The 27,227-nt window shown below is 38.5% G+C and overlaps 1 protein-coding gene across 1 annotated transcript; it reads left to right on the forward strand.

The window, feature by feature from the left end:
* The first annotated feature begins 1,514 nt into the window (after positions 1 to 1,514).
* On the forward strand, positions 1,515 to 24,948 carry YME1L1 (YME1 like 1 ATPase). The gene is made up of 19 exons (XM_075746384.1): positions 1,515 to 1,812; positions 4,576 to 4,707; positions 7,219 to 7,381; positions 8,770 to 8,868; positions 11,180 to 11,289; positions 12,439 to 12,589; positions 12,683 to 12,790; positions 13,597 to 13,679; positions 14,537 to 14,627; positions 16,266 to 16,418; positions 17,746 to 17,878; positions 18,187 to 18,249; positions 18,780 to 18,892; positions 19,263 to 19,418; positions 20,118 to 20,269; positions 20,970 to 21,096; positions 21,196 to 21,269; positions 21,908 to 21,994; positions 23,154 to 24,948. The coding sequence occupies exons 1-19, from the start codon at positions 1,783 to 1,785 to the stop codon at positions 23,295 to 23,297; spliced, it is 2,169 nt and encodes a 722-aa protein (XP_075602499.1). The 5' UTR covers positions 1,515 to 1,782; the 3' UTR covers positions 23,298 to 24,948.
* The last annotated feature ends 2,279 nt before the right edge of the window (positions 24,949 to 27,227 follow it).

The raw sequence follows: 27,227 nt of genomic DNA on the forward strand, positions 1-27,227 counted from the left end.
TTGGTGGCATCACACACTGACATCAGGTTATGCCAGTTGTGAAACTCTGCTGTCACCAGCGTGTATTCCACTACAGCCTGAGCTCATCCAAGAGAGGACCTATGCATTCCCTCCTTTCCCTCGAGGCAGCACCAGCCATTATACAGCTGTGTGGAAAACTGCTTCACAGGGTGGGTCTGGGTAAATGTTCATTCCCCTTTAGGTTTTTTTTTTTTTTTTAATTATTATTATTTTTGCTTTTGGGTGAGGTTTCTGCCAAATCAGCTAGCTGAGCCACGAGACTGTGACCATGAGAGTGCTAGTGGAAAACAGGAGATGTGCGTGAAGGCAGGGGAGGCAGCACTGTGGGTGCGCTAATCCAAATCAGTAAGTTGCTGTGGATGGCAGTTTCAGCAAGGAAAGGAAGAACAGTGGTCAGGAGAAAGAAAATGATAATAAAACCCCAAAATAATTGGAGAGCACATGGAAAAAATAGCACAAGGCAAAGAAAAAGGATGAGTATCGAAGATGAAATTCTGCATATGTAGACGCCTGTGCCCATAATGTCTTAATTTAGATTACATTTTAACTGAATGTGACTAACAGTATCTAGGTTATTGATATGTATTTTAATTTCTATAAGTTTCTTTCTACATGTAGTATAACTCCCTGCAAAATACTTTCAGTACTTCAGGAAGGCATCTTGAGTAGCAATTGCAAGGGATGTGACGTAAATGACCCATATTCTTGCAAATTTGTTCCACGTGCAGTGGCTACGCCAACGTTGATCCTCTTGCCAGTACGCTGCGGAGCTGGCAGCCGCTCTGCACTTGCAGCGGCAGCTCCCCGGGCACGGCTTGGTCTGCGCACAGTGTGACTGCCCTGTTTCCAACTCAAATACCCCCCCCCACACACACACAGTGGAAGTCTTCGCCTGAGCAGGGTGCTGGTATTCGGGGGTTTAGGGGAAGCCCTCGGCCTCGCAGCACCCTCCGTTTCTGCACAGGTGACAAAAGGAAGGCAGGGCCGAGCACGCCCTGCGGCCCCGCTGGCCCTCCGCGGCCGGCTCAGCTGACAGAGCGTTGGCCCCGCTGGCGGCCTGGCTCACCCCTCACCGCGTGTCACGAATCCGTCCCTTCCGGGCACTTGGAGAGGAGCCCCGCTCTGGCCGCTCCCTGGGGGTGACGACCCTCGGACAGGGGCAGGCCTGGGAAAGCCCCCGCCGGGCCCTGCCTGCTTCTCGCCCGGGGCCTGGCTACCCCCGCTCCCCTTCAGCTGCTCTTCTGCCAGCCTCGCTGCTTTCTGTGCCGGCGGCCGCCGCCGCCCTGCCCGCCCCGGCCTCGGCCACGTCCCGGCCTCGGCCCCAGCCGCACGGCTCCCCGAGGCAGCGGCCGGCTCCCCCTGCAGACGGGCCGGCTCGGGAGGATGGTTTGTCCCTTACCCCCCCCTCTTCCTGTAGCTGATGGTCTGATCCCGCACACGTCGTTGCCGGGAAATGGGGGTTGCTAAGCGGACTGGTTGTGAGACGGCGGCTGCGCAGGGGGAGAGGAGCGAGAGGCGACCCGGAAGCTCTACCATCACCAGCCGCTTCCGGGATAGCCTCGGGCCTGGTCACCGCCGGCCGTAGGGCGCGGCCATTTTCCCGAGGAGCGGAGCCGTGGGGCTCTCCTGCTGGCGGCGGCGGCGGCGGCTACCACAGCGACTGAGCGGCGGAGGCTGACGGGCGGGCACGGCTTCTGCGTCTGGGCTGGGAAGCGGAAGAGGCGCCTGTGGTCGCCGCCGCCGCCGTCCCCCGCAGGGAGGATGTTTTCCTTCTCTACCGTGCAGCCTCAGGTGAGGGGGCTCGCGGAGCGCACCGCCGGCGGCCCCGGCCCATCGCGGTGCGCGGTTCGCTGCGCTTGGGGATCCTTCTCCACCGGGCTGCGGCCGGGGGCTCATTTCGGGGCCGGGTGGAGGCGCTTGGGAGGCCCGGGTGTTGCGGGCCTCGGGTGGTGGAGCCGAGATCCGGCTGCCACGTTTTTGGGGCGTTGGAGAGCGTCGACCGGGCGTGAGCGAAGGAGGTGGTGGGGATGACGACGCCGCGTCGCGGGGGGGCTGCCGGCTCGGCGGCACTGAGTGTCGCGGTGGGGAGAGGAGCGGGTGGGGCTCCAGTGGCCGAGGCTTCTTACCTGGGGGAGAAGTACGGTAATGGGGGAGAGAGGGAAGGTACGGTAAAAGCCTGTAAAATCTGAAATGAAGAAGTTATCTGGAGCTGTCGCTTTTTAGTATCTCTTTTTGTAGTAGAAGCAAGGAGGGCTGGTGTTACTATAGCTAAACTGTGCCGTTAATTGTCACGGGTTGCTGTGTAAACCAGAAATAAATGACTTAGAAATCGAAAGAGTTAGTGGAGGAAAAGTCCCTCAAGTATCTGTTACATAGAACAGTCTGGATGCGATTGCGAAGGCGTCTCTTGTTAGGGATTGAGCCTGATGGGACTGGTGGGTTTTATGGACTTTGGACCAGTAGTTTTATTTTTATGTTTTGTGTTAGGGGGGGTTAGTTTGTGACAGTCTTATTCCACAATGGGATTTATTTGTTCCTTCTAGATGTAGATAATGTGTTAATTGCTTTTGTTAGTGGAACTTGTGATATTTTTAGGAATGTGTCAATCCACCTTTTCATAGTGGGAAATGCGAGAGGAAAGCTTGGTTAGTGGTTGGGATGCTGGCTTTACCTCTGGAGGCTTTATGGCTTTACCACAAACTCCCAGAGTTTAATTATAACTTTGTACAATTAATTCTGAGGCAGTTTTCATGTCTCACAGCATTGCCTTTCTTGATCTTCTGTCTAGTCAACACAGAGGTGGAAGTTCTTGTGGAAGGGCATTCGTAGGCAGAGGCTTAATCAGGTATCGTTCCAGCAGCAAGAGTTGCACCCTGACTCTCTTCCCTAGTGATGTGTAATGAGACTGAGGCGTGTTGGAATTATTTGTACTGTATATTAACAACAGACATAGTCATGTGCTAGAGGAGGAGCCCTGACATGTGCTGCACCTGGGCTTCTGTACTGATTCATGAGGTGGTGCCACTGAGCTAGCCAAGTGCTGCTGAACTGCAGAATTGACTGTCATATGTGTATGTGCTTTGTATAGGTTAGTTTGATGCTTAGGGATGTTGCTAAAGTGGGGGCCTAAGGAAGAAAACATAACGGAAACTTTTAGGAATAATTTGAAACGTCTGTGTTTTCCCTGCATTATACAAGTTATAAAAGTATTACTTTATAGATGAAAATAGGTCTTGTTTGGAAAATAATACAGGAGTCAATAGTGTTTAAGAACAGTGATCTCTGAATTAGTAAGTTGTTGATAAATCCTTGTGATTCAGTGCTTGTCAAAAACAGCCAGTGAGCTTTCTGTTCAAGTTGGTTCAACGGTAACCAGCTTGATAAGATCTGTTGCTTGGATATCTGTCCAGGGATAATCTAGACTTTACTGTGTTATAATAGTTCATATTAAAGTCTGCAATTAAGGCCTACCACTAAATAGGTAGAGTACCTCATTTACCATTCTTTTTCTGTTTATGTTGTTTAAAGAACATTACTTCTCTTCTGTGGCTGTGCTGTGAAGTCTTATCAGAATGGTGATCTTAGTTTTGTCTTGGCAGACACCAAGATAAGCTCAGGATTATTTTAATTGAACACCTCTTCCAAAGAAGAGAAAGTTCCTGAATGAGAGTAACAGGTTTTAAACATTGTGAGAGATGGTGTCAACTTGCAGACTTTTCAATGTAGACATTGTTTGCTATTGGTTTTCCCCTCCTTTTCCTCCCACTATTGATTGTGTTTCCTTTTTTGTATCTTTTATTGCTATGTGGGGAAAAACATCTGTTTGGCATGTAAGTTAATTGACTGTGGTGGTGGCTTGGTGACTACAAGGGAAAAACATTGTTTCACCAAGTTTTGTATTTTATTTGCATGAAATGATTGTTAAATTTGTAATATTTGTCAGAAGACAGTCACAATCCTTATTGTTCTGTCATCTGGTTGTAACAGCACATATCTAACACAGTCAACAAGTGATACATTAAGAAAAAGAAAAAATTGGAAAAATACTGCAAAGGAGGTATTAAGTGTAGTAGCAATTTTGTTTCCCTGCTGTTTCAGCTGAGAACAATCTGTAAGTTGTCTGTTGTTATTTTTTTAGCTAAACATTGTCTTAAGTACGAATTGAGGGCAGTCTTTGCATCTCCTAAGTGCTGGTGATCTGTACCTACTTCTGTACTTGCAAATCTAGTGATTGTTTTCTTTAAGCCATGCTTATGTTTGAAAACCAGGAAATGCAGCCTTTTTTTTTTTTTTTTTAATTCTTCCAAGCTATGTGAGCTTCTAATCTGTCATGCATACTTACCTTTATTTAAAGAAAAAAGAAAGTTTATCAGCTAACACTAGTTTTGAAGCTAAGTTCATGTGGTTTATTACAAAGTCCTCACTCAAAAGGCAATGTACAAGATATGCAATTATAAGTCAGGATTTGGAATGGAGATATGTTTAAATAGTTTAAACAAACTTAAGTTGTTATCTGTTTGTGGTTTGTTTTTTTTCCTCTCTCTCTCTCTCCAGGCTACTGTTCCTCTGAGTCACCTTATCAATGCCTTTCATTCACCAAAAAGCTCCACTAAGACTGCCAGCACAGCATCCGTACAGCCTGCCCAGAGAGACACCTCCCCAGACCATGATCCTCAGAAGAGTGAGGTACTAAAAACCTTTGGAAAAAGTGGCGGTTTGTTCTTAATGGAATTAAACTGACATTATTCAGATTTAAGTGAATTTAATATTTGACTCATTTTATAAAATAATGTAATGTGACTAAATGAAACAGAATGTTAACATATCAAATGTAACTTTTTGACAGAACTTAAGTAGTTCAGTGCTTTGGCAGTAAGGATTCTATGAAAATACAGTATTTCATTAATAAGGAAAAAAGCTAGTATTTGTCTTGGTAGTAATTCACAAATGAGAAGAGAATTTATTTTCACTTTCAACTTAATGTTTCTTGCTCTAAAGTAACAATAACTTTTCTGTTAATAAAGCCCTTATTGTCTTTTCATTCTCTGAGTTCTAGCAAAGTTTGCTTCATTATTGCTTGTGAGAAAACAAGTTGTAACTTGAATTATGTTGAGGGTTTTTGAGAGATTAAATAGCATATTTGCATGTTCTTATTTTTCTATTAAAATATCTTTCATTATCACCAGGTATTTTTTGTTCTTCACACTGAAAATCAAAATACAGAAAGTGCAAAGTAGTACAAGATCTTGCCACTTCTCTTTCAACTTCTTACAAGTCTTATAACTAAGAAAATGTTTGAGAGGAAATACACAGTCTCTCACTAATTGCAGAACTTTGGAAATCAGCATGGATTGTATTAATCCATGCATTGTGATTCCATTGTTGCGTGTTTTTTGTGATTCTGTATTTGCTTCTGGTGATAAAAATTTATTTCAGTGGGAGACCTGGATTATTTAATGAAACTGAAAGTGTATTTCTTTTATTCAGGTATATATTTGTCTTTCTACTCAGCAAGAGAATCAGATCTCCTTTAAATACAGAGGGTGTTTTCACATTTAATATTTTCACTCTAATTAATCATATACTTGTTCACTTCCTCCTAGCATGATAAAAGTATAAAAATGGTAATTTAAAAAGTCTTAATTGAATTATTTTAAAAGAAAGTTCTTAAAGCAAGTTGATTAGACTATAATAAACCTAAGCTTAAATACAGGTTAAGCTCAAATTTAAAATCAGCAAATATTGACGTAGTACATGCTATTCTACTATTGAATAAAATTGACCTATTAGAATGGCAAAAAAAAAATCATTACTTGAGAATGTGAAGCCTTGATGGTACGAAGTTGAATCTGTATTTGGAAGTAATAACCTTTTCGGAAGGGTGACAGAAAATGTTACATTTTTTAAATAATTTGAATCTTCTACTTAGCATTTCAGTAATTTTCCAAGTAATTAAGCTGAAGTAGGAAGGCTTGATCTACTTCTTTAAACCATGTGTAAAAGTCCAGTAATGTTTAAAAATGTATTTGTACTTATTTTGAATATAAGTAGACCAGAAGCAATCTACCCTAGCCTTTAAAACAGAACATTTTATAGTTAAAAGTGGATTTCTTAAGTAAACAAACTGACTATGGAGGTATTCTGGATACATCTAGGAATCTGTTGTAAAAATGCTTCTTTTGACATCTTATTAAAGTATTTTTCATGTATGTCTTTATTAAAATGTAGTTTCACCTTGAAAGTAGATCAACATGAAGTTTACATAAACAATTTAGGAAAAAAAAAATATCCATAATGTTCTAACAATCAACAATTAAGTATCTGTGCAAATACATTTAGAATAGCTTGTTACTTTTACTTCTCAGTTAAGAAAATACTACTGCAGAAGCAATATTGAGAGGCTAATAGATACTTTAAAGGGTCCAAACCAATACATATTTTTAAAACGTTCTCCTACAGAAAGATTTTTTTCCTATCTGTAAAATATTGGATTAAAATCACTTTGATCAAGGTTACTTCTTTAACTCAAGTATATGTGCCTTACCTCCTTGGTTTTTTTCATAGTTTCTTTGCTTTGTAGGAAACCCCAGATCCTAGTACTTACCCTTTTCCCTATAGAAACTTGCCTTTCATTATGTGTCTACCCAGCTCATGGCTTTTTAAGATCTTAACTTTGGGCATAGTTTCTAAATATCCAGTCTTTGTGCTGGTGCTATCTGCAAAAAGGCTAGCAAGAAAAAAAAAAAGGTTGGAGGGATTTTGCTGTTTGCTCGCTTGGATGAAATATAATGGCAGGATATTGCTGTACATCTTTTCCCCCCTCACACTCTCCATTTGCTCTATCATAAAGAGTACAAAGAGTTGGAAAACCACTCCCCCCACTCCCAGGTTGCTTCAGTCAGGGAGCAAGAAGGTGTTAAAAAAACTGAATTGGGAAGAAAATATGCTTGTCATAAATGTACCGTGACAATAAAAATATCAGTGTATGCAAATGGAAAAGTTATTCTGCATTGACAGTAGCAACTATTCTTTCTTTAATCATGTCCTTTAATGTATTTATCTTCATTTAGAAAAAACTTTGTCTGAACTGTAAAATATAGATGCTATACCGAGCCAAAAAGTTAACTAAACTATTCTTAATTTTTTTCCCCGAAGGTAATCTTAAGTAAATTTTGAACCTTTATTTCTATTTTGCAGTCTGTACTTAATTTAAGAGATCTGGGACTGTCTGATTTGAAAGCTAACCAGTTCAAAGAATTGGTGAACAGATTGCTTCCTGGCTATTGTGCAGAAAACAAAGTCTCTTCGCAGTGGCATACATCGTACATCTCTGCCGAGTCCTTCTTTGAAAATAAGCATGGTATGTTTCAGAGTGAAGTGCTAATGAGTACTGGTGATAGTTAGATTATAAAGGTGAACACACTTATTTAGTTTAATCTCTTTTGCTGTAGATAACTCATAGTTTAAAAAAATCATTAATGAAAAGAGTATTAATGTATTTTTTATTGTATACAGGTTGTCTCTGGTGCTTTTGAGTCTTGGGAATTTTAGAAAATTCAACCCAGAATTTGGAATTGTTTCTTCAAATTCAGATTTGAAGTTGGCTGCTATTAAACTTGTCTGAAGTCAACTGTAGTACAAGTGCATTGTTTCTTCATGATGAGCCTGAGCTATACGCTTTTTCACCAGTTTGTTTCACCAAGTAGAAGAAATCAGATTTTTGCTAACTTAAGACTTGTAACAGTAATAAACATCTCCAGTTTACATTAAGTTATTCCTTTTTTGCTTGAAGCAATATTACATAAGGACATGAATCAGAAAGGAACTCAGGGTGGCAAACTGTTAATGATGCTTGTAGAGTATTTCATTACTGAAATAAGCCAAGAGTAGTTCCTTACAGTTAAAGATGTCTTGTTGGGTTTAGTCTTAAATACAGGAAGCAAGGCCATTGTAGATGCTCAAGAACATGTTAGAAGCATATAGCCACATTTGCGATACTGCCTATATACTGTTGCAGTTGGGAGAAAGAACAGAAGAATAATATCCTAGGGGTGCTATTAGAGGAAAGTATTAAATTGCATTGTGATGTGAGAGAAAAAAAGTTAGCCCAGGGGCAGTTTCCTGAATGCGAAGAAGAAAGTTGCAAGTGCTTCAAAGCTTTGATAGGTTAACATGCAAGCTCACCAGACTGGTTGTTTCATTCACAGTTGAAAAGGCAAGGTTTATTTCTTCTTGTTTCTGTATTGCATGAGGCCTGTACCATTAGGTAGACTTAGTATAGTTTAAAATGTTTTCATACTTTATACATAGTCTGGTTTAAAATGCCCATGAGCGTTCTGTTCTTTAAAGTCTTTGAAACTGAATGATTGGTTGAGTGCTGGTCCTTCAGCTTCATGGAAAATCTTTGGATTCCTGTCCAGTCTAGGTAACTTTATTCAGCTCAGTACAGATGTACAGAGTTTTCCCTCCTAGATACGGTTTCAAATTCAAGATTCTGGGTACCAATTATTTTTGGAAGTTCTAATTAGAAAAAAATCTGGTATATTGCAAAGTGCCTGACATATGTTAATGCAAAGAAGTTAACCGTCTATGTTCTGGTAATGGTTAATTTGTTTAACTACAGATGCCTGAAGGACTGTAGTAAAATACAATTAATATTTAAGAAAGAAAAAACAACTTACATGAGAAGTAATGTTTAGTTGTAATTTAATATAGAGCGTATTTACACTTTGCTGTATCTTTTTACAGGTTTTGTGGATGTTTTCAGTGCTTTACGCTCATCTTGTTTGTACAGGCAGCATCCTAATCCCCTCCAAAATTTCTGTTCAGATGTTCGGTGTTGGCCAGGTATGAAAAATAAACTACACTGTTTTTAATCTCTATAGTATCTTTTTAGTCTGGGAAAGTATTTTTACTTTTATCTTAGAGGCATCACTCAGGAAACACCAGTAAACTTTCAAGATGAACTTTATATTGCAGTTCATGAATCACAAAGTTATTTTTGCACTTCAGTAAAATCATAGGATATCCTGCGTTGGAAGGGACCCGTAAGGATCATCAAGTCCAACTCCTGGCTCCACACAGGACCAGCCCAATCAGAGCATATGACTGACAGCGTTATCCAGATGCTTCTTGAACTCAGTCAAGCTCGGTGCTGTAACCACTTCCCTGGGGAGCCTATTCCAGTGCCCAACCACCCTCTCAGTGAAGAACCTTTTCCTGATAGCTAACCTAAACCTCTCCTGTCGCAGCTTCATTCCATTCCCTTGGGTTATATCACTGGTCACCAGAGGGAAGAGATCAGCGCCTGCCCCTTCGCTCCCCCTCGTGAGGAAGTTGTAGGCCGCGATGAGGTCTCCCCTCAGTCTCCTCTTCTCTAGGCTGAACAAACCAAGGGACTTCAGCCTCTCCTTATACGTCTTCCCCTCTAGACCCTTCACCATCTTTGTTGCCCTCCTTTGGACACTCTCCAATAGTTTTAGGTCCTTTTTGTACTGTGGCGCCCAAAACTGCACACAGTACTTGAGGTGAGGCCGCACCAGCGCAGCGTAGAGTGGGAGAATCACTTCCCTAGACCAGCTAGTAATGCTGTGCTTGATGCACACCAGGATACGGTTGGCCTTTCTGGCAGCCTGGGCACACTGTTGACTCATGTTCAACTTGCTGTCGAACAAGACACCCAAGGTTTCCAGAATTGTTAGTAAACATGGTGTAACTATAGACTCTTGTTCAAAGATGTCAGTATTTGTGGATCGTATTTTTAAACAATGATAGATGAGCTGACTACTTTTGAATCATTAAATATGTTGAATTCATCCAGATGAACTTTCTAAGGTGTTGGACTGGTTTAAACTATCTCTGGATGTGTGATGGGTAATAACAAGGCTGCATTAGCAAGAGCATAACCAGGAGCTCAGGGAATTCAGGTGGTGTCCTCTAATCGGTTCTTCTGATGCTGTATCTGGATGCTGTGTCTGGTTTTGTGTCCCACGGTTAAGCGAGAGATGCTGACAAAACGGAGATAGCAGGGTGATGGACCACAAGGAACGGTGCAAATTTTTGACTTTTTAATCTATGGGGGAAGCTGAAGGATCTGAGGTTTTAAAGTTAGCAGAAGATGAGGAGTGATGTAATTGCTATTGGATGCGTATTAGTTACCCTTCTCTTGTACACCTCAAAGAAGAGGCAACAGTTACAAATAAAAGCAAGGGAGATTCCTGTTGGAAAACTTTCACAATGAGAATGGCTAAGTTCTGAAACATTGTCTGGAGAGGTTGTGTTATCTTAATCCTTGGAGATTTTTCAAAACTGAGCTGGACGAGGTCCAGAGCTACCTGATCTGATACTGAAGTTAGACCTTTTTTGAGCAGGGATTTGACTAGATCACCTCCAGAAGTTCCTTTTATCTGGTGCTATTCTATGATAACAGAAGTCTTAGTTAAAACTATATATAATCACCAGAACTATATATAATTCAGTCATATGAAAGAGGATAAATATTCTTTGCTTCTGTGATTTATGTGATAAAATCTCCATTGTAAGGTTTCTTACGTGATAGAAGATAACATATAGTGCTGTAAGCTCACTGTTTACATGGTCTCATTTCTTTTGTCGGTTTCTAACTTAACAGTGCATTCCAGATCTCTTCAGGGCACCTTATCAGCTGAGCTTTTAGACAAAGCTTATCTTTGAGCAGTAACCTTCATTCCCATCCTTCTAGACTAGCTTCCAAATTTTCATGTTTGTCAACCTGCCTGGATTTAATTCAGCTATATGTCTCTTCTGTTCCCTGAGATGGTGGTAGGGTTGGCCAATTATCTATAATTCACAACGTGAACTCTTGATTATTTTAACAAAAAAATTATCCACTTACAGTTCTAAAACTTATTGGTTTATTTATCCAGTTTATTACTATTAGATCCAGAAGTGTCTTCCATACAGTTTTCTGGGTTTTTCTACTTTTTTTCTGTCAGGCATCTTAAACAGATTGCTATTTGCAATTCTTTTCGCTTTCTACTATGGATATGTTGGGAAGATTATATTCAGTGCATTCACGATAGTCTTTTTCATATAATGGTTTCTGAAATTTCTTAGACTGTTTTTTTTAATAGTGGTAGTAATAGTTTTTAACTTTTTTCTTTATTATTACTACTTTAAGTTTACATACAATCACGGAACTTTAAGACTTTGAGATCAAGAGCAAGGCGTCTGCAGTCAACATCTGAACAATTCACAGAAACAAAAAGTTCACTTTCTTCACTTTTGAAGGTAAATATGAGTAACCTTATGAAGTTGTTTGGGACTTATTCAGACCATTTCTTTTTCTTAAATGAACCTTCACAATTCATCAAGGGTGTTTTGTTTCATTAGTGTGAAAAATATTCTTAATTCTAAAATGTGAGCTAATGACCACATACTGGTTTTCTTACTAATACAGTTTTGCTTCATATATCATCAATATAAAGAGTATTTTAATTTTTTAGTATAGTAGTTTCAGAGCATGAAAATTATTTTAGACTCTAGAAATGAAATTCTTCATATTCTGTTTTTTGTGGCTTTGTTAAAATAGCTTAGAGTCAAATGAAATATTCATTTAAACAGAAATATAGCTAGTTTAATGTACAAGATAATACATTGTTTTCAAGCAGTTCAGCATGTGATTGATGTTTTAAGAATACTTGTGGATAGTGTATTTTTAAGATACAAAAATTTTAAACTTGGTATTTTTATGGGTTACAAACTCACTTAAATACTTTTAATTCAGCAAATAACTATCCAGACTTGGAGTAGCAAAGCACTTAACAAAACCAAGTGAACATAGGCAGTCTTTGCTTCTAATTGGTTGTACAGAAGTCAGGCTAATTAAAACATTTGATCTTATTGTGTGTGTAAATTAGCTTTGAACTTTCCCCTTCTAGGTATATGTGGTTTATTTCATCTGTGGACTAGGTATACCGTGGATAAAGATAAACCAGAGCTAGCTCCATGCAGTGCTGCTCTTAAATTTGGTGGGGCGTGTGAGATGTATTTGATCAAGCTCTATCAAAACTATACTTACAAAGATATTTCACATTTGGAAATTATTTCAGATTGGTTCCATGAAGCAAAAACCTTGAGCTAATAACTCCCATTGAATCCAGTGTACAAAGCTAGCTGTGTACAAATCTGCCTTAGGCTGCGTTTTCTCTTTGGAACTGGGGTCCAGGAGGGCTCTGAACCTGACCTGTTCAGCATAGATCAGGGTGCCCCATTGTGATTCCACGCTCAAGCTACTGCCCTGTGTCATCTAACCCATAGCACCTGAATTATATGTGCTTTTATTTTACTTTTTTTCTCCTCACCCATGCTAGCCAGATAGTAAGTTAACTATGTATCAATACTTAGTGTATACTAACACTGCTTTGGAAATTGTTTTAGGGCTTTATCCTGAGAAAGCGAAGAATTGATGTTGAAAACTTAGAGACGCTAATGAAAACAAAAAACATCCCAGAGGCACACCAGGATGCTTTTAAAACTGGTTTTGCAGAAGGCTTTTTGAAAGCACAGGTATTCCTCCAAAAAACACTTGGTAAGTTGTTTTAGTTCATGTATCTTGTCTTTGCATTTAGAAAGTAGTTTATTTCAGCCCATATTAAAACTTTTTTTTTGTTTTCTTTTACAGATTCCTTAAGAAGATCACGTTTGCTTTCTTTTTTTCTCTTCGTTCTTTGTTTTTATCTTGCTATATATTCATCATTTTTACCTGGGAAAGGTTCCTTTTCTGATGCTGGTTAGTTAAGTTTTTTCCACACTGTTTCACTTTGTTTTTTCCAGCAGGTTTAGCACAAATTAAATGTGTTTTGACATTATGATTGTTTTAGGATAACGTTTCAATGTACTAATGAAAGACAGTTACATACTGCTTTTGGCTACAGCCTTTCGGACAATAGTGTGACAAAATGTTTATGGAGACAAAAAAGTTGTCTGTTAGTATAATTATTTTAATTCTTTTGATGAAACAATTACATGGAACCAAGCAGAGAAGTAGTCAGACTGTTCACCGATTATGTATTTGTCTTTGAATTTACATGAAGTGTTATCTAGACCAGCAGTAGGTAAAATGGTTTGATTTTTATTTGTAATCACAGCCTAGTTTATGGCAACTAGGTACTTGCATGGCCAAATTGTCATCTTCAGAAATCTGCTGAAAATAGTGGAATGATCAAAGGCTGAGCTAATGTCAATGGAGAATTTTAACTTCATGCTAAGTTGTCACCTGGCTCTCAAGAAAGTTAGGGTATGTGCAGAAACACTGAGGGAGAACTTCTGGCTTTGTGTACATGTTTTTGGATGCAGAGCTTTCTGTCCTACAAATGACTAAGAAGTACTTACATCACTGAATTAATTGCAAATATTGTAAAGATTATTTTTTACATCTTATTCTTGCTGGACGCTTGTAAATGGAAACATGCCCTTTTAAAAGGGCAGGTGTAAAGTTAGTGGCATGATAGTGTGCATTCAAGTGCAAAGTTTAGTCTGGGATTGAAATTACTTCATTTGTAAATTTGTTGTTCATCATCTGCTGTTTGCTGTTAGTACGCTTTCGAACATCGAGTATCTTTGATGCAGCGGTTGATCCAATCCAGCTGAAAAATGTCACCTTCGAACATGTGAAAGGGGTAAGTTCAAAAGTAAAGTGTATGTGCGTTCTTGCTTAACTAATCATTGTGAGCCTGAAAAATGTCTTACTCTGTTCGAGATTTCTTTGTATGAACTGAAGCCTTATGTATATATTGACCACTCCAAGACCAAGGAGGGTTTTAACTACTCTTATTCTATTTTATCTTTGTGGCATTTCATACCTTATAAAAAGTGTACTCTTGACTTGTTGAATCATGTTTTAAAGGCTAGAATAGCAAAAGGCAGGCAGTAAGTATCCATGCTAATCTATTTTTTGCAAAAGTTGACCAGTACAGGAAGACAGTAATGCCATTTGATCATTTCTCTCTTAGTACCATCTTGGTATCTCTTTCAGATATCTGATACTAGGATAGGAGATACGGAGATTCCCAGGAAGAAGTGGGCATGTTCCTGCTGATGGGATAGCTTTATTTTTTCTTTTCAGCTGTTCTTTGGCTATCAGTGGCAGAATGAGGATCTCACCTCCTTCCTCTTGGATAAATAGATAAAATTAATCCTTTTTAACTAATTAGACTACTATCTTCAGAATTTTTGATTCTGTACTTATCTTGTTGGTCAGATCTGGTCTTGAACTGTTTGGTTATTCCTTCAGTATTATTAACTTTAGTGTTTACTGATTCCTATGAACAGTTCTAAGAAATAGGTTGAATTAAACTCATGGACACTTGGTATCCACACAAATTCTGTAGTACACTTTTATCTCCTCTTTCTGTTGTCTATTTTTGATCAGTACACAATTACAGATTTAGTCTGTAATACAAAACTCACCTACAAAAAAAAAGATGCAGTATTTCATAAATGCTTAGTTATATTTTGTCATGACTTTAATATGTAGGTTGAAGAAGCTAAACAGGAATTGCAAGAAGTTGTGGAATTCCTGAAAAACCCACATAAATTTACCGTACTAGGAGGTAAACTTCCAAAAGGTAAGAATCATTGCTCAGCAGAAGTGAAAATCATACGTAGCCGTGGCTGTCTTTGTAGCTTTGTTCTAGTCTGAATGACTAATTTACATTCTAGCTTCTGAATGTTTTTTCCTTTAATTAGGGAATCAAAAAAGTATATAACTAAAATGGGCCTAAATACTACTGTTGTATTTAGTTTGTATCAGGGAAAAATAGTGAAATAATGATAAACGTGGGTAGGGGGTTTTCTTGTTTGTTTAAAATATTTCAGGAACAAATGGCTCTTCAGAGAGCGTTGCAAAAGCTGTCTTATTAAAGGATACCCTTAAATGAGGTATTAAATTGGTCATTACTGCCTACACCTTCCAGAAAACTTGAGATCTCTGAGGTAGTCAGATAGAAGAAGCAAAGATGTCTGGGTACATCTTATATTCGGCAGAAATTCAGTAATAACATTAGGGGTAATAAGCTATGACAGTGCAAAGCAGTGGACTGTAGATTCCAGGCAAAAAGCCTTTCAAAAATCAAACCTGTGTTTATGATTGTTAGCGGCTTTATTTACAGAGTTAAGAATCAATATTTCTTTTGAAGTCCCAGGTAAACCATTTAGATATGATGTACTGAACTACAAAATTCTTTTACTTTGTCACTGAACATAACATAGTATTAAAAAAAATATTTACTGATAAAGTTATGTATAATTGGTGTTAATGCTTTTTTTTGAGTAGAACTTTTATGTAGCCCAGAGGTTTTTAGGTCTGGCTTCCCCCCCCCCCCCCCCCCCCCCCCCCCCCCACCCCCCCCCCCCTTTAATTGTCTCTCTAAGCATATCTTTTTTTTAAAGTTAATAGCTTCCTGTCACCAAATTTTTTAATTCTGTTGTACCTTTTCTCACTTGAGAAAGACATGTAACATAAGTTTAGTCTTGAAAACTTACCCAAGGTAATGCAAAACAACCTGTATTTTGCAAATGAATATGTTGGGGTTAGACAAAACTTACTGTGCCTTCTTTAGTTATTAAACTAATGTACAGTAGGTTTCTTTCATCTAGAAAGGCAGAGTTTTTTTATGTAACTAAACTTCTTTTAAAAAAAGGCCTTTATTTTGTCCGTATGGCTTTCAGCACCTTTAGTGCTTGCTAGCTGTTTTCAACAGTTTAGAAACAAATGTTTTCATTTAAAAGGATGATTAAGCTTGATCATAGTAGAAGGCCAAGCAAATCTGAAATAGGTCAATGTGGTTAAGTCTGTTTCCTGTTAGTGCTCTACACTGTTTGAAGTCAATTACTTGGAATGATTTAATTTAAAAAAAAAAAAAGTTCCACTTTCAGAGATAGCTAGGAAACTGTCAGTTTGAAGAAGACACTGTCAGGGATTCAGCTGCTAAACTCAACAGTAATTTTGTAGAATACTTCAGGCTTATGCTTCTGTTTGATAGACTTAAAAGTCTTTGTTTAAATATGGATCAAAGTGTATCTAGAGCTGTTACAGGAAGCTTCTTCAGACTGCAAATAATGAGCAGTATCTGAAATAGGATGTTAACAACTTTTTGAAGCCAAATGTAAATTATTTCTTCTAATGATGGAAGAAACAGTACCTGTATAATAAGACTGTGTAGGTTTGGTGGTTTTGTTGTTTGGTTTCTTGCTTGTCTTCTTAGGTATCCTGTTAGTTGGACCGCCTGGTACGGGTAAAACTCTTCTTGCACGGGCTGTAGCTGGTGAAGCTGATGTTCCATTTTATTACGCATCTGGATCAGAGTTTGATGAGATGTTTGTTGGTGTAGGAGCTAGTCGCATCCGAAGCCTATTCAGTAAGTTAAGTATTTGTGGTTTTGAATTTACGTGCGAGATTAAGTATTCAGTGTTGTTTACAAGGGTTGATTAGGTACAGTTCTGGTTACTGGAAAGTAGTACTGTATGAGGCTAATAGCTACAAAATTAAAGTTTTATTTGTCTCAGAATTCTGCGAGCATCAGTTAACTGCAGAATCTTGGTAGCTGTCAGGTGAAATTATAGCAAAAATCATAACTGATGTTACAACACTCCCAGAGAGAATAGAAATAATTTAATTAGAAATGTAATTTCCTATAAACGAAATGGATTATTTTTAAATTGTAATTCTGTCATATATAAAGTATTGTAAATTTGAACTAAATTGTAAATTTAAAATAAAAAATAGTGTTAACCTTCTCAATTACCTCCCTCATATTTTTATATTTTTCTAAATCTGAATTAGAGCTTTATGGCATCACAGTGTAGCACTAAGTTGAGATTTTTTTTCACCCATCAACAGGCCCAGAGTAAAGGGCCTTTTAAAATTATGTTTAGATTGATAACTTTCACAGAAAAGGCTTTCTATTTTCAGTATGCAAAAAAATATTATCAGGAGGAGGGGGGAAGTCCAACCTCTCTCTTAAATGGAAGATTGATAGTGTCAGTATATAGGATGTAGGAAGTAGCTTGCATTTGTAGAAGAAATGTGACTTGCTTCACATGGAAGGGATGCAAAATGTAATGCATATTGTACCTTAAAAGGTGCATTTCTTTCTGTTGACTACAGAAGTTTAGGTGACTGACTTGTACATTAACATCAATGTTATAGCTGTGTCTAGCTCGGTGAGAAGAGTTGCATGCTGGTATGCATGTACCAGTTGATGGTCTTAATGTTTATTATTGCATTTTTATTTTGTAGTTTTAATACCTGTAAACTTGAGGGTGAGGTCTTCACTGTTAAAAACAAGCAGGCTCTATTAAAATAAATTAGCGTTTAGACCCATCACATTTCATATTGTTTTTAATAGGTTGATGTTCTCCACCCCAAGCCTATGACATAAACTGCTGTAGGGAGTTGATACAAAATACAACAATTTTCTTAGTCTGTTTTACTAGTAATTTCCTGTAGCATGATAAGAATAAGCTGATGTGGAGATGAAGAACCTTGCTTCTCTTTTTGTTTCACTTAATTTCAAAAACATAATTCCTTTTTTTTTTAGGCTAAAATCAAGACAGTTCTCGCAATGTCTAATAGAACACTTTATAATCCAAGAGTAATAGAAACAGTAGAATCCTAAATTACATGATACACTGTCTGTTCCTTTTTGTGGTTGAAGTGTCCTTCTGCTATTTTTCTTTTGTCAGGGGAAGCAAAAGCAAATGCACCGTGTGTTATATTTATTGATGAGTTGGACTCTGTTGGTGGGAAGAGAATTGAATCTCCAATGCATCCCTATTCAAGACAGACCATTAATCAACTTCTTGCTGAAATGGATGGGTAAATATATGGATTTTGAGGGCACAGAAGGTGCTTGACTGACTGGTATTTTGAATATTTGGGTGAATTTTTCTTCCTTCGACAGCTTTGTTTTTTGTAAGTTTTTTGTAATGCTTTTAAGGATATAAAATTAAGATGTTTTTATGACCACTTAAACATGGTCATTCTTGGTTCACATGTTGTGGTTTGATAATGTGTTTTTGACTGGCCAGTTGAGGTCATCTGAAATAAGAAATAGAAGTAGTTATTGACAAAAAAAGGTGTAAATTCTGTCTTTAAAAAAAAATCTTATGCTTTTTTCCATACAGCTTTAAACCCAATGAAGGTGTTGTTATTATTGGTGCAACAAACTTCCCTGAAGCGTTAGATAAGTGAGTATAATGTGTTGATAATTTTTACAGAGTGTGTATTAAGAAACAACGAAACAAAAACAATGCCCTGCAACAACAATGAAGTTGCTTATTATAATCTTTGAGTATTTACAGTGTTATAGCTGGGGTTTTTCCCCTCTTACAGATGTGTCTTGATCAGTTTTGGCATTTAAAAGGTTGTTGAGTTGAATATGGAGAAATAAGTAACATGCTTCTAAGCATCTAAAATTTCTGGAAGTTTTTCTACTTAAATTGATCGGCTGTATTCCTTGTTCACAAGGCAAAACTTTCAAATGCAACACCCCCCTTTTAAATGGTGATAAACACTTTTCATCTGTCTTTCTACAGATGGATAAAAAAAAATGTATTCTTTGCATCTGTGCACCAGACATAGTCTATATCAAAAGACATAGATGCATAAAAACATCTGTCTTTTAGAAATATCAGATGGATTTTTGTTCCTTATATACATTAGTAACAGTTTACTGGAGCATTTTTAAGTCAATGTATTAAATTGTCTCTTCCCTTAGTGCTTTAATACGTCCTGGTCGCTTTGATATGCAAGTTACTGTTCCCAAGCCTGATGTAAGAGGTCGTACAGAAATTCTGAAGTGGTACCTTAATAAAATAAAGTATGATCCATGTAAGTAAATACTTTACTATAATATATTTTTATGTAACAGTTTTTATGCTGGATCAGTCCACTCATGTGTTAATCCTTTATTTCATCAGCAATTGTGGTTTTACCCTGTGTCTCAGTAAAGAACACAAAAATTGTCTAATATGTAGTGTTATGACAGTTTTCTGAGGTGGTGTTTCTTTCTAGTCCCCAACAGTCTTAAGACTTAGGCTTCATTTCTTTTAAAGCCGAAAATTTTTTGTTTAATGCATTATTTTTAATAGAACATGATTCTAGGTTATAATTCAGTCATTTCTTGGTATTTATTTGTGATACAAACTTTTTCAGGAGCAATGTGGACCCTAATGACAAGTTTGTTTGGTTTTCCCTACAGCTGTTGATCCGGAAATAATTGCACGAGGCACGGTAGGGTTTTCTGGAGCAGAGCTTGAGAATCTTGTAAATCAAGCTGCCTTAAAGGCAGCTGTGGATGGAAAAGACATGGTAACCATGAAAGAACTAGAATTCTCCAAGGACAAAATTCTAATGGGTAGGATCTTATGCAAAAGACACACATATATATGTTACAGTACACACGGGTCTTCTTGTGTGATTAACACCTCTACAGAGAAAGAAGGAAGTTTTTATGCTGTTGGTTTTTTGGTTTGTTGTTGTTTGGTTTTTTGTTTGGTTGGGTTTTTTAAACAAATAAGTCTTCTGTTAGTTAATTCTGAATAGAACCTTTTGCCACCAGAGAGTAGTATGTAAAATCTACCATGGAATACGTTCTGTAAGACTACTTTTTATCGAAACTGCAGCATGTTGTACTTCAGCCTAGAGGAAGAGACAGGCTTGATTTCTTACCCTTATTCCTAAAGGAAAGGAGAGAATAAATGACCAGAAACCTAGAACTTCTGTTTAACTAACTTGTCATGTGATAACACAGAACTTAAACATCTGAGACACATACACTAACAATCTGGTCTGTTCATACTTAAGAAATGGAAGTTTCTCAGATAATCAGATTGCATTTTAAAATGTTCCGTTAAAAGCAACTTGTCTGTAGAGTATATTGAGGTCCATTTTAGACATGAAAATCCTACTCGTATATGTTTTGCACTTAATGAGTGTTAGTTAATTTTGCTTGCATGCTGTTCCTCAGCTACTTTGTGCTCTGTTTGGGTATATGTAATGTGTGGATTGTGGTGGCCAGCTGTACAAAAAAGTTTAATGTTCCTCTCTTTTTAAGGACCTGAACGTAGAAGTGTAGAAATTGATGAGAAAAACAAAACCATCACTGCTTACCATGAATCTGGACATGCTATCATTGCATATTATACTAAGGATGCAATGCCAATCAACAAGGCTACAATCATGACACGAGGAACAACGCTTGGACATGTGAGTATTTCTAGAATTTTATGGTGGTTTAGTGTTGAGGAAATTGTCAACAATTGTTGTAATTATGTTAATTCATATTGTAGTATGTTAAAATACTCAGTTATGAGGAATCTCTTGGGAAATTCACTGGTCATCTTTTGTGTGTGATAGAAAGTTTTCTTCCTTCATTTTGAAATAAAATAGCATATGCTAGTATAATAGTTCACATACACGTGGGAAGAAATGTAAGTATGTTTGAGTCTGCAGCACTTAAAATAGCACCCAACAGTGAAACTTTGAAGAATGTCTAAAGGACTGGAAAGTAGAAGCATTGCTCAGCTGTACTTTTAACACAAACATCCTTTATGAAGTTGTTCTTTGTCCAATGTGACTGAATCCTCCAGGCAAGTTGATTTGTGCTCCCTACAAGTGTAGGGAATAAGGAGAAATGGATAGAATAGATTGTTCTGTTTCTTCTGGTGGTAGGTTTAAGTTGCTTTATTTTATGTGGTGCTCATGGCTTAGAGGAGGCTATTTCAGCTGGCAGACTAAGCACCTCCAAGCAAACCTGATGAGTGCATAGACTAGGAGGAGGCCCAGAGCATTCAAACTGTTGCATAAAAACCTTTATATCCACTTTGGATATAAACCAGAATATTTTTCAGATTATTTCAGTATTTCTTTGTTTATTGTTACCTGACCACAGTTCTGTATCTTACAGGTATCTTTGCTCCCAGAAAATGACAGATGGAGTGAAACTAGATCCCAGTTGCTTGCACAGATGGATGTCTGTATGGGAGGAAGAGTAGCAGAAGAGCTCATATTTGGAAGTGATCACATCACAACAGGTCAGCTGATCAGTAGCTAAAAGAATTTTTGACAAAAGCTTGTGCACGGGCATTTTTAACTTGGTTTCAATAACTAATTTAAATCTGTTTGCTGTCTAGGTGCTTCCAGTGATTTTGACAATGCTACTAAAATAGCAAAACTGATGGTGACTAGATTTGGAATGAGTGAGAAGGTAGTATCATCAATCCTTAAATATTTATATGGCACACAGAAATGTTCTGTAACTAAACATATATTGGCTGTCAGTGATCACAGGAACTAGTTCTGGCACAAAAGAAAGTAAGCCTTATGACTGGCCCTGCTAGAGAGAACTCAACTAGAAAACCCCATATATTTGACAGTTTAAAAATTTAACTTGGAAGATCTTCACCTCAAAATTGCCTTGCAAGTTACTAATGTCTGCAGAAAATGTTTGGGTTTATTATAAACACTTTGAAATTGAGGATAATCTTGAGATCTTGGGAGCGATAGGGATGACAACACTGAGTTTTCTAGACTTCTAAAGAAACTTCTTTAGTCATCTCTATTACCCATCGAGTGTTAGTAGTATAGGGATTCTGTTTTGTTTTTTGAATAAGAAAACACTTAATCAGGATCTGTACTGTGACCTGTTGAAATAGAACTCTGCAGTGACTACATGGTTGATGAATAGGCTTCATGTTTTGTTTCTCTTGCAAGCACTTCAGCAAGTTTTTGATTAATGACTTTGTTTGCATGTAGAAGCAATAGATGAGGAAGCTCTTATAGTGTTTTATGTCTATTACTGCAACAGTGGCAGGATAAAGATTTTTTTTTTTGGTTGTTGTTTAGCTTGGTGTTATGACCTATACCGATACGGGGAAAGTTAGCCCTGAAACTCAGTCTGCAATTGAACAGGAAGTAAGGACACTTCTACGGGTAAGATTCTTTCCCCCTCCACTCTGATACTCTTTTTAAAAAAAAAAAAAAAAAGCATCTACCAAACTGAGTAATCAATTAAGTTATGTATACTGGTGAAAATAAACAGGTGGAAAGTATTCACAAGCATTTAATGTAGCTGCAACTTCGAATCTCTACATATCAAAATTCTATTGATGATTGTCATGCCTAAGTAGTGAGAAACAAGTTGGTGGTGTTGGGTTCTTTAGTATACTCTTTACCACTTCTTCTTACTTTTGGTCAGGATTTGTATTTTGCCTATTCAATTCATAGCAAAAAAAAAAAAAAGTATGGCTCTAAATTGTTTCAGAACAGCTGTGGATAATTTGTGGTACTCCCACATTTCATAACTTGCAGCTAAATCATTTTGTATAGAATCACAGGAATGGCCATAGGAGGTCAGAGAGTTGCCTTTCCCGTGCCATGTTCCTCACAGTGATCAGTAGCAGATGCTTGAGGAAATTTGTAACACTAGATAATTACAGATCTTCCAGATCACTATTCTGGTAATCTGAATTAGTTTGGTACAGGCAGGAGAACTATATATATCATAACATTTATATGATTAACACTTCTGCTGCAGCTGGTTTAGTTCTTACATGGCCAAGTCAGTTCAATCTGTAGAAGTAAAAGTTGAAGCTGGTGATGCTGGCAGTGTGCATCTACTTGCAGCAACTGGTAACTTGGGTAGCTTCCAGCTTTCTAAAGTACATAATACTTAGTTTTATAAGCTTTTAAGAACTTTAGTCTTTGAGGAACATTTCTTGAATGCTGTAGCACTGCTCATAATGTAAAATCAAATATATCTAAGCAGCAAATTTTCAAATCCAGTAAGTCTTTTCTAAGTCATATGTAAAAATACTAAGGTTTGTCTCAGGATTTTATTTTTAGTCCTACTTCTGCAAAATACAAAGGTGGCATAAAGTGTGGGTTTTGTGGTGTTACTTTTTTAATTATTAATTATGCCAGCTAGATTTTAAGTCTTCATGAGACAGGTGATGTGCTAGTTATAAAATGTAAGGCACAACTCTAAATGTTTGTTTCAAGCTGTATCTACCTGGAAGCAATTTTTAAAGTGGAATCTTGCCGGTTTTGTTCCAAAGTCTTAAAATCTCCTTCCACCTTTTTTTAATATTAGGACTCCTATGAGCGAGCAAAAAACATCCTGAAGACTCATGCAAAAGAACACAAGAATTTAGCAGAAGCTTTATTGAAATACGAGACTTTGGATGCCAAAGAAATTCAAATTGTTCTAGAGGGAAAAAAACTAGAAGTAAGATGATAACTTCTGGGATACAGTAACTGATAATTTGAAGAATGTACATCTAGCAATGCAGTAGTCTTAATGCAGCATAGCCTTTTTTCCCTTCCTGATGTGTGTATGGCATTAGTGACAGTTGAATATTATTCTGTCTCTTGTGAGCTTCTGTTACTCATCTGTTTGTTGTGTCTCATCAGAATAAGACAGACAAAATAAAGCAAGTTCCTCATCCTCTGCTCCCTGTACTTTTCCCACAAGAAGTTATTCAGAAGGATAAATCTCAGGGTTGAATTCAGCATTTTGGTTCAGTCACATGTGTTGCAGCTGAGAAGAAAACCATGCAGCTATACTGGTGTGTTTTGGCATAGCTTCCTGCGTCATGCTGCTAGGTGTGCCTTTGAAGTGACACCCCACAACATGTGCTATGGAATGTTTTATGGATTTACAGACTGATTTGTAAAACAACAGTACCTAGTCTAACTAGTGCTCATACTCTGAGGCTAGAGATGGCTTTTAAATAAGACTTCTGACTTAGAAATGTAACAAAACATCTCTAAGAATGAAGTGGCTACACAGTGCATCTCTGTTAAAGGGAATTGTGGGAGCTCCATGTTAGACAAAAACATTAGTGATTGTGTTTTCAGTGCTCTTGGGGTTAAATACACACACGTATGGCTGGGATAGAAGTTTTACTGCAAAACCCACAGGCTAAGCACATCTAAGCCTCTTTGGACCATGTTTTGGGCAGAACTGTGGGAGGGATAAGAGAAATACCTGTGACCTCTGATGTGCTGCTGACAAGATTGTTAGAATTTTTATTACTGCAGTAGATGGATAACAGTGCTTTGATGACAGTGCTTTTTTACACTGCAGGAGATTCTACACAACTAGTTTCTACTAATACTATGTATGGGCGTTTGATAATCCAACAGATAATCTCTTCAAAGAGGGCAGTATTGCTCACTAAAGAGTAGTTCAGACATGTTTGAAGCAGGTGTTGTTTTAAATAACATTCCCAGTTCTGTTCTACAATAGAAGTAGGGAAGTAAAACCTTTTTCTTTCAACCCTTATATAAACCTCTGGAAATTTTAAGATAGTAGGAAAAGTTTTTGAAAACAAAAGCAGTTTCCAATCAAGTAGAAGTGATTGCTAGCAATTGTATGCCAGTATTCTGATCTTATGGAACTGGCTTTTAGAAATAACGCATCTTGATCATAATCTTTCTGCACAATTAATTGTAGACTCTTGGGACTATAAACTTCTGTTGCAGAGAGGGCCTTAGGGTCACCATACTTGGACATTAAAATAGTTGGGCTGGTGCCAATAAATGTGAATGGAAGTTGGTAGCTAAACTTAAAACTAGAAGTAACATAGTATTTTAGAATTTTCTGAGTGTAATGCTTGATTATAACCTAGTTTTTTAGTAAGAGCACAAGCAATTTTTTTTTCCTTTCAAAATCAGGTCAACTTTCTATTTGCCTATTTTTGTCAGCTTACTATAGTGACATCCCAGTGCAGTGTGGGAGAACTTCCAAATGTTATAAAACAGTATACCAAATGTCTAGGCTGACTAGTTACAGTTGTACATGTATTTTAGGAATATGCCAACAGAAATATACTGCGTATTTGGCATCTGTTTTTGGAGTAATAAAGGTTAATTTTAATTATGCATATTGGTTTTCTTTTTATTCACTGTAAATTGCTACAAAATGTAATACCAAGTTCCCTACTATGTAAATTGAAGTGTATAAAACATTTAAACTTGTAAATAAATTTAAGAATTATGGCAAAATTGCATTATTTCTAACTAGATTTCTAGGGAATGTTCTCCCTAGAAATTCAGACCTTTTTTTCAATTGCTGCTTCAGTAGTGGGACTTGAATGGGAACTTTTCCAGCTAAATAATGTGAATCTGTGTTTAGAAACAAAAACAAAAAACCTTTTCATTTCTGAAGTCGGTTCAATATAGATTTTTACTATCTGGTTTGGGGGTGAGTCCCTGCTGTCTGACTTACTTTTTCTCATTGAAAAGCTTCTTGCTATATGCAAAGAAGTGAGCACAGTGTCAGAGGAAAAAAAAAAAGTGGTATCTCATTGGGTTCATGAAAGAAGATTTAGAGATGAGCCATCAAGTGCAGAAGCTGTCTTTGCTTTCTGGCCAACTTAAGAGCAGAGGTGTTACTGAAGAGTTGACTGTCATACCTCGATGACTGCATGCGACACCTTGATGACTGTCTGCATGCGATACCTCTTGGGGTTTCAAAGAAACTTGTCCATTAGACCTCTGGTGTTCGTGGGTGCATTTAGGAGCTGAAATTCCTCATGTAATCATTGGACAGAGGTAAGACACCACTGTACTGGGTTTGTGTGGCAAGGGTTTGGCGGCAGGGCGGGGGGCTACAGGGGTAGGTTCTGTGAGACGCTGCCAGAAGCTTCCCTCATGTCCGACAGGGCCAATGCCAGCTGGCCCCAAGCCAGACCTGCTGCTGGTCAGGGCTGAGCCTGTCAGCAGTGGTGGTAGTGCCTCTGGGATAACATAGTTAAGAGGGGAAAAAAAACACCAAGAGCAATTGCAGCCAGAGTGAGAAACTTTGCAGACACTGAAGTCAGTGCAGAAGGAGGGGGAGGAGGTGCTCCAGGCACTGGAGCAGAGATTCTCCTGCAGCCCATGGTGAAGACCATGGTGAGGCAGGCTGTCCCCCTGCAGCCCATGGAGGATGATGGTGCAGCAGATATCCACCTGCAGCCCTTGGAGGACCCCATGCCAGAGCAGGTGGAGGCACCTGAAGGAGGCTGTGGGAAGCCCACACTGGAGCAGGCTCCTGGCAGGACCTGTGGCTGCATGGACAGAGGAGCCCAGGCTGGAGCAGGTTTGCTGGCAGGACTTGTGACCCTGTGGGGGACCCACGCTGGAGCAGTCTGGTCCTGAAGGTCTGCGCCCCATGGGAGAGACTCACATTGGAGAAGTTCATGAAGGACTGTCTCCCATGGGAGGGACCCAACGCTGGAGCAGGGGCAGAGTGTGAGGAGTCCTCCCCCTGAGGAGGAAGGAGTGGCAGAGACAAGGTGTGATGAACTGACCACAACCCCCATTCCCCGTCCCCCTGTGCTGCTGTGGGGGAGGAGGGAGAGAAATGGGGAGTGAAGTTGAGCCTGGGAAGAAGGGAGGAGTGGGGGGAGGTGTTTTAAGATTTGCTTTTATTTCTCACTATCCTACTCTGACTTTTGATCAGTAATAAATTAGTTTCCCCAAGTCGAGTCTGTTTTGCCCGTGACAGTAACTGGTGAGTGATCTCTCCCTGTCCTTATCTCCACCCAGGAGCCTTTCATTGTATTTTCTCTCCCCTGCCCAGCTGAGGAGGGCAGTGATGGAGCAGCTTTGGGGGGCACCTGGCCTCCAGCCTGGGTCAACCCAGCACAACCACAAAGGCAGCTTCCAAACATCAGTCAGATAGTTCCATCACAGCCTCATGCTGTTGAAAACAGGGCAGAGCTAGGTGCTTTGATGGACTGTTCGCTTTTTTTTCTTATTTAAAAAATAACCCTAAACTGGTCACAAGCACAGTGGGACGTAAAATAAGAACTTCAAACTTGGGCATGATTCTGAATTTTCTGCATTCCTGAGGCTGACTTATGCCAGAATTCTACCATCAAGCTTAATACAAAGAAAATGCAAACTTCCACTGAAAGATGCGGCCTGCTTTTTCTGGCTGCTTCCTACTGTGTGATGACCTGAGTCAGCTGAAATGTCACAAGTTTTCTAAATCTTGATCCCTTGAACTGGCTGTGAAAATACAGCAATCAAGCCATTGGTAGCTGTCTGCCTTATCTGCTCTGAAACATTTCCTAGAAGCAAGTAGAGCTATTTTTCCTTCTAAAACATGGCCAAAGAACTGTTAGAGTACTCGCTTTCAGTAGGCCACTCAGTCTACTTCCCTCAGAAGTAGATT

The sequence above is a fragment of the Balearica regulorum genome, chromosome 2 (genome assembly GCF_011004875.1).
Source record: "Balearica regulorum gibbericeps isolate bBalReg1 chromosome 2, bBalReg1.pri, whole genome shotgun sequence".
NCBI lineage: Eukaryota > Metazoa > Chordata > Aves > Gruiformes > Gruidae > Balearica > Balearica regulorum.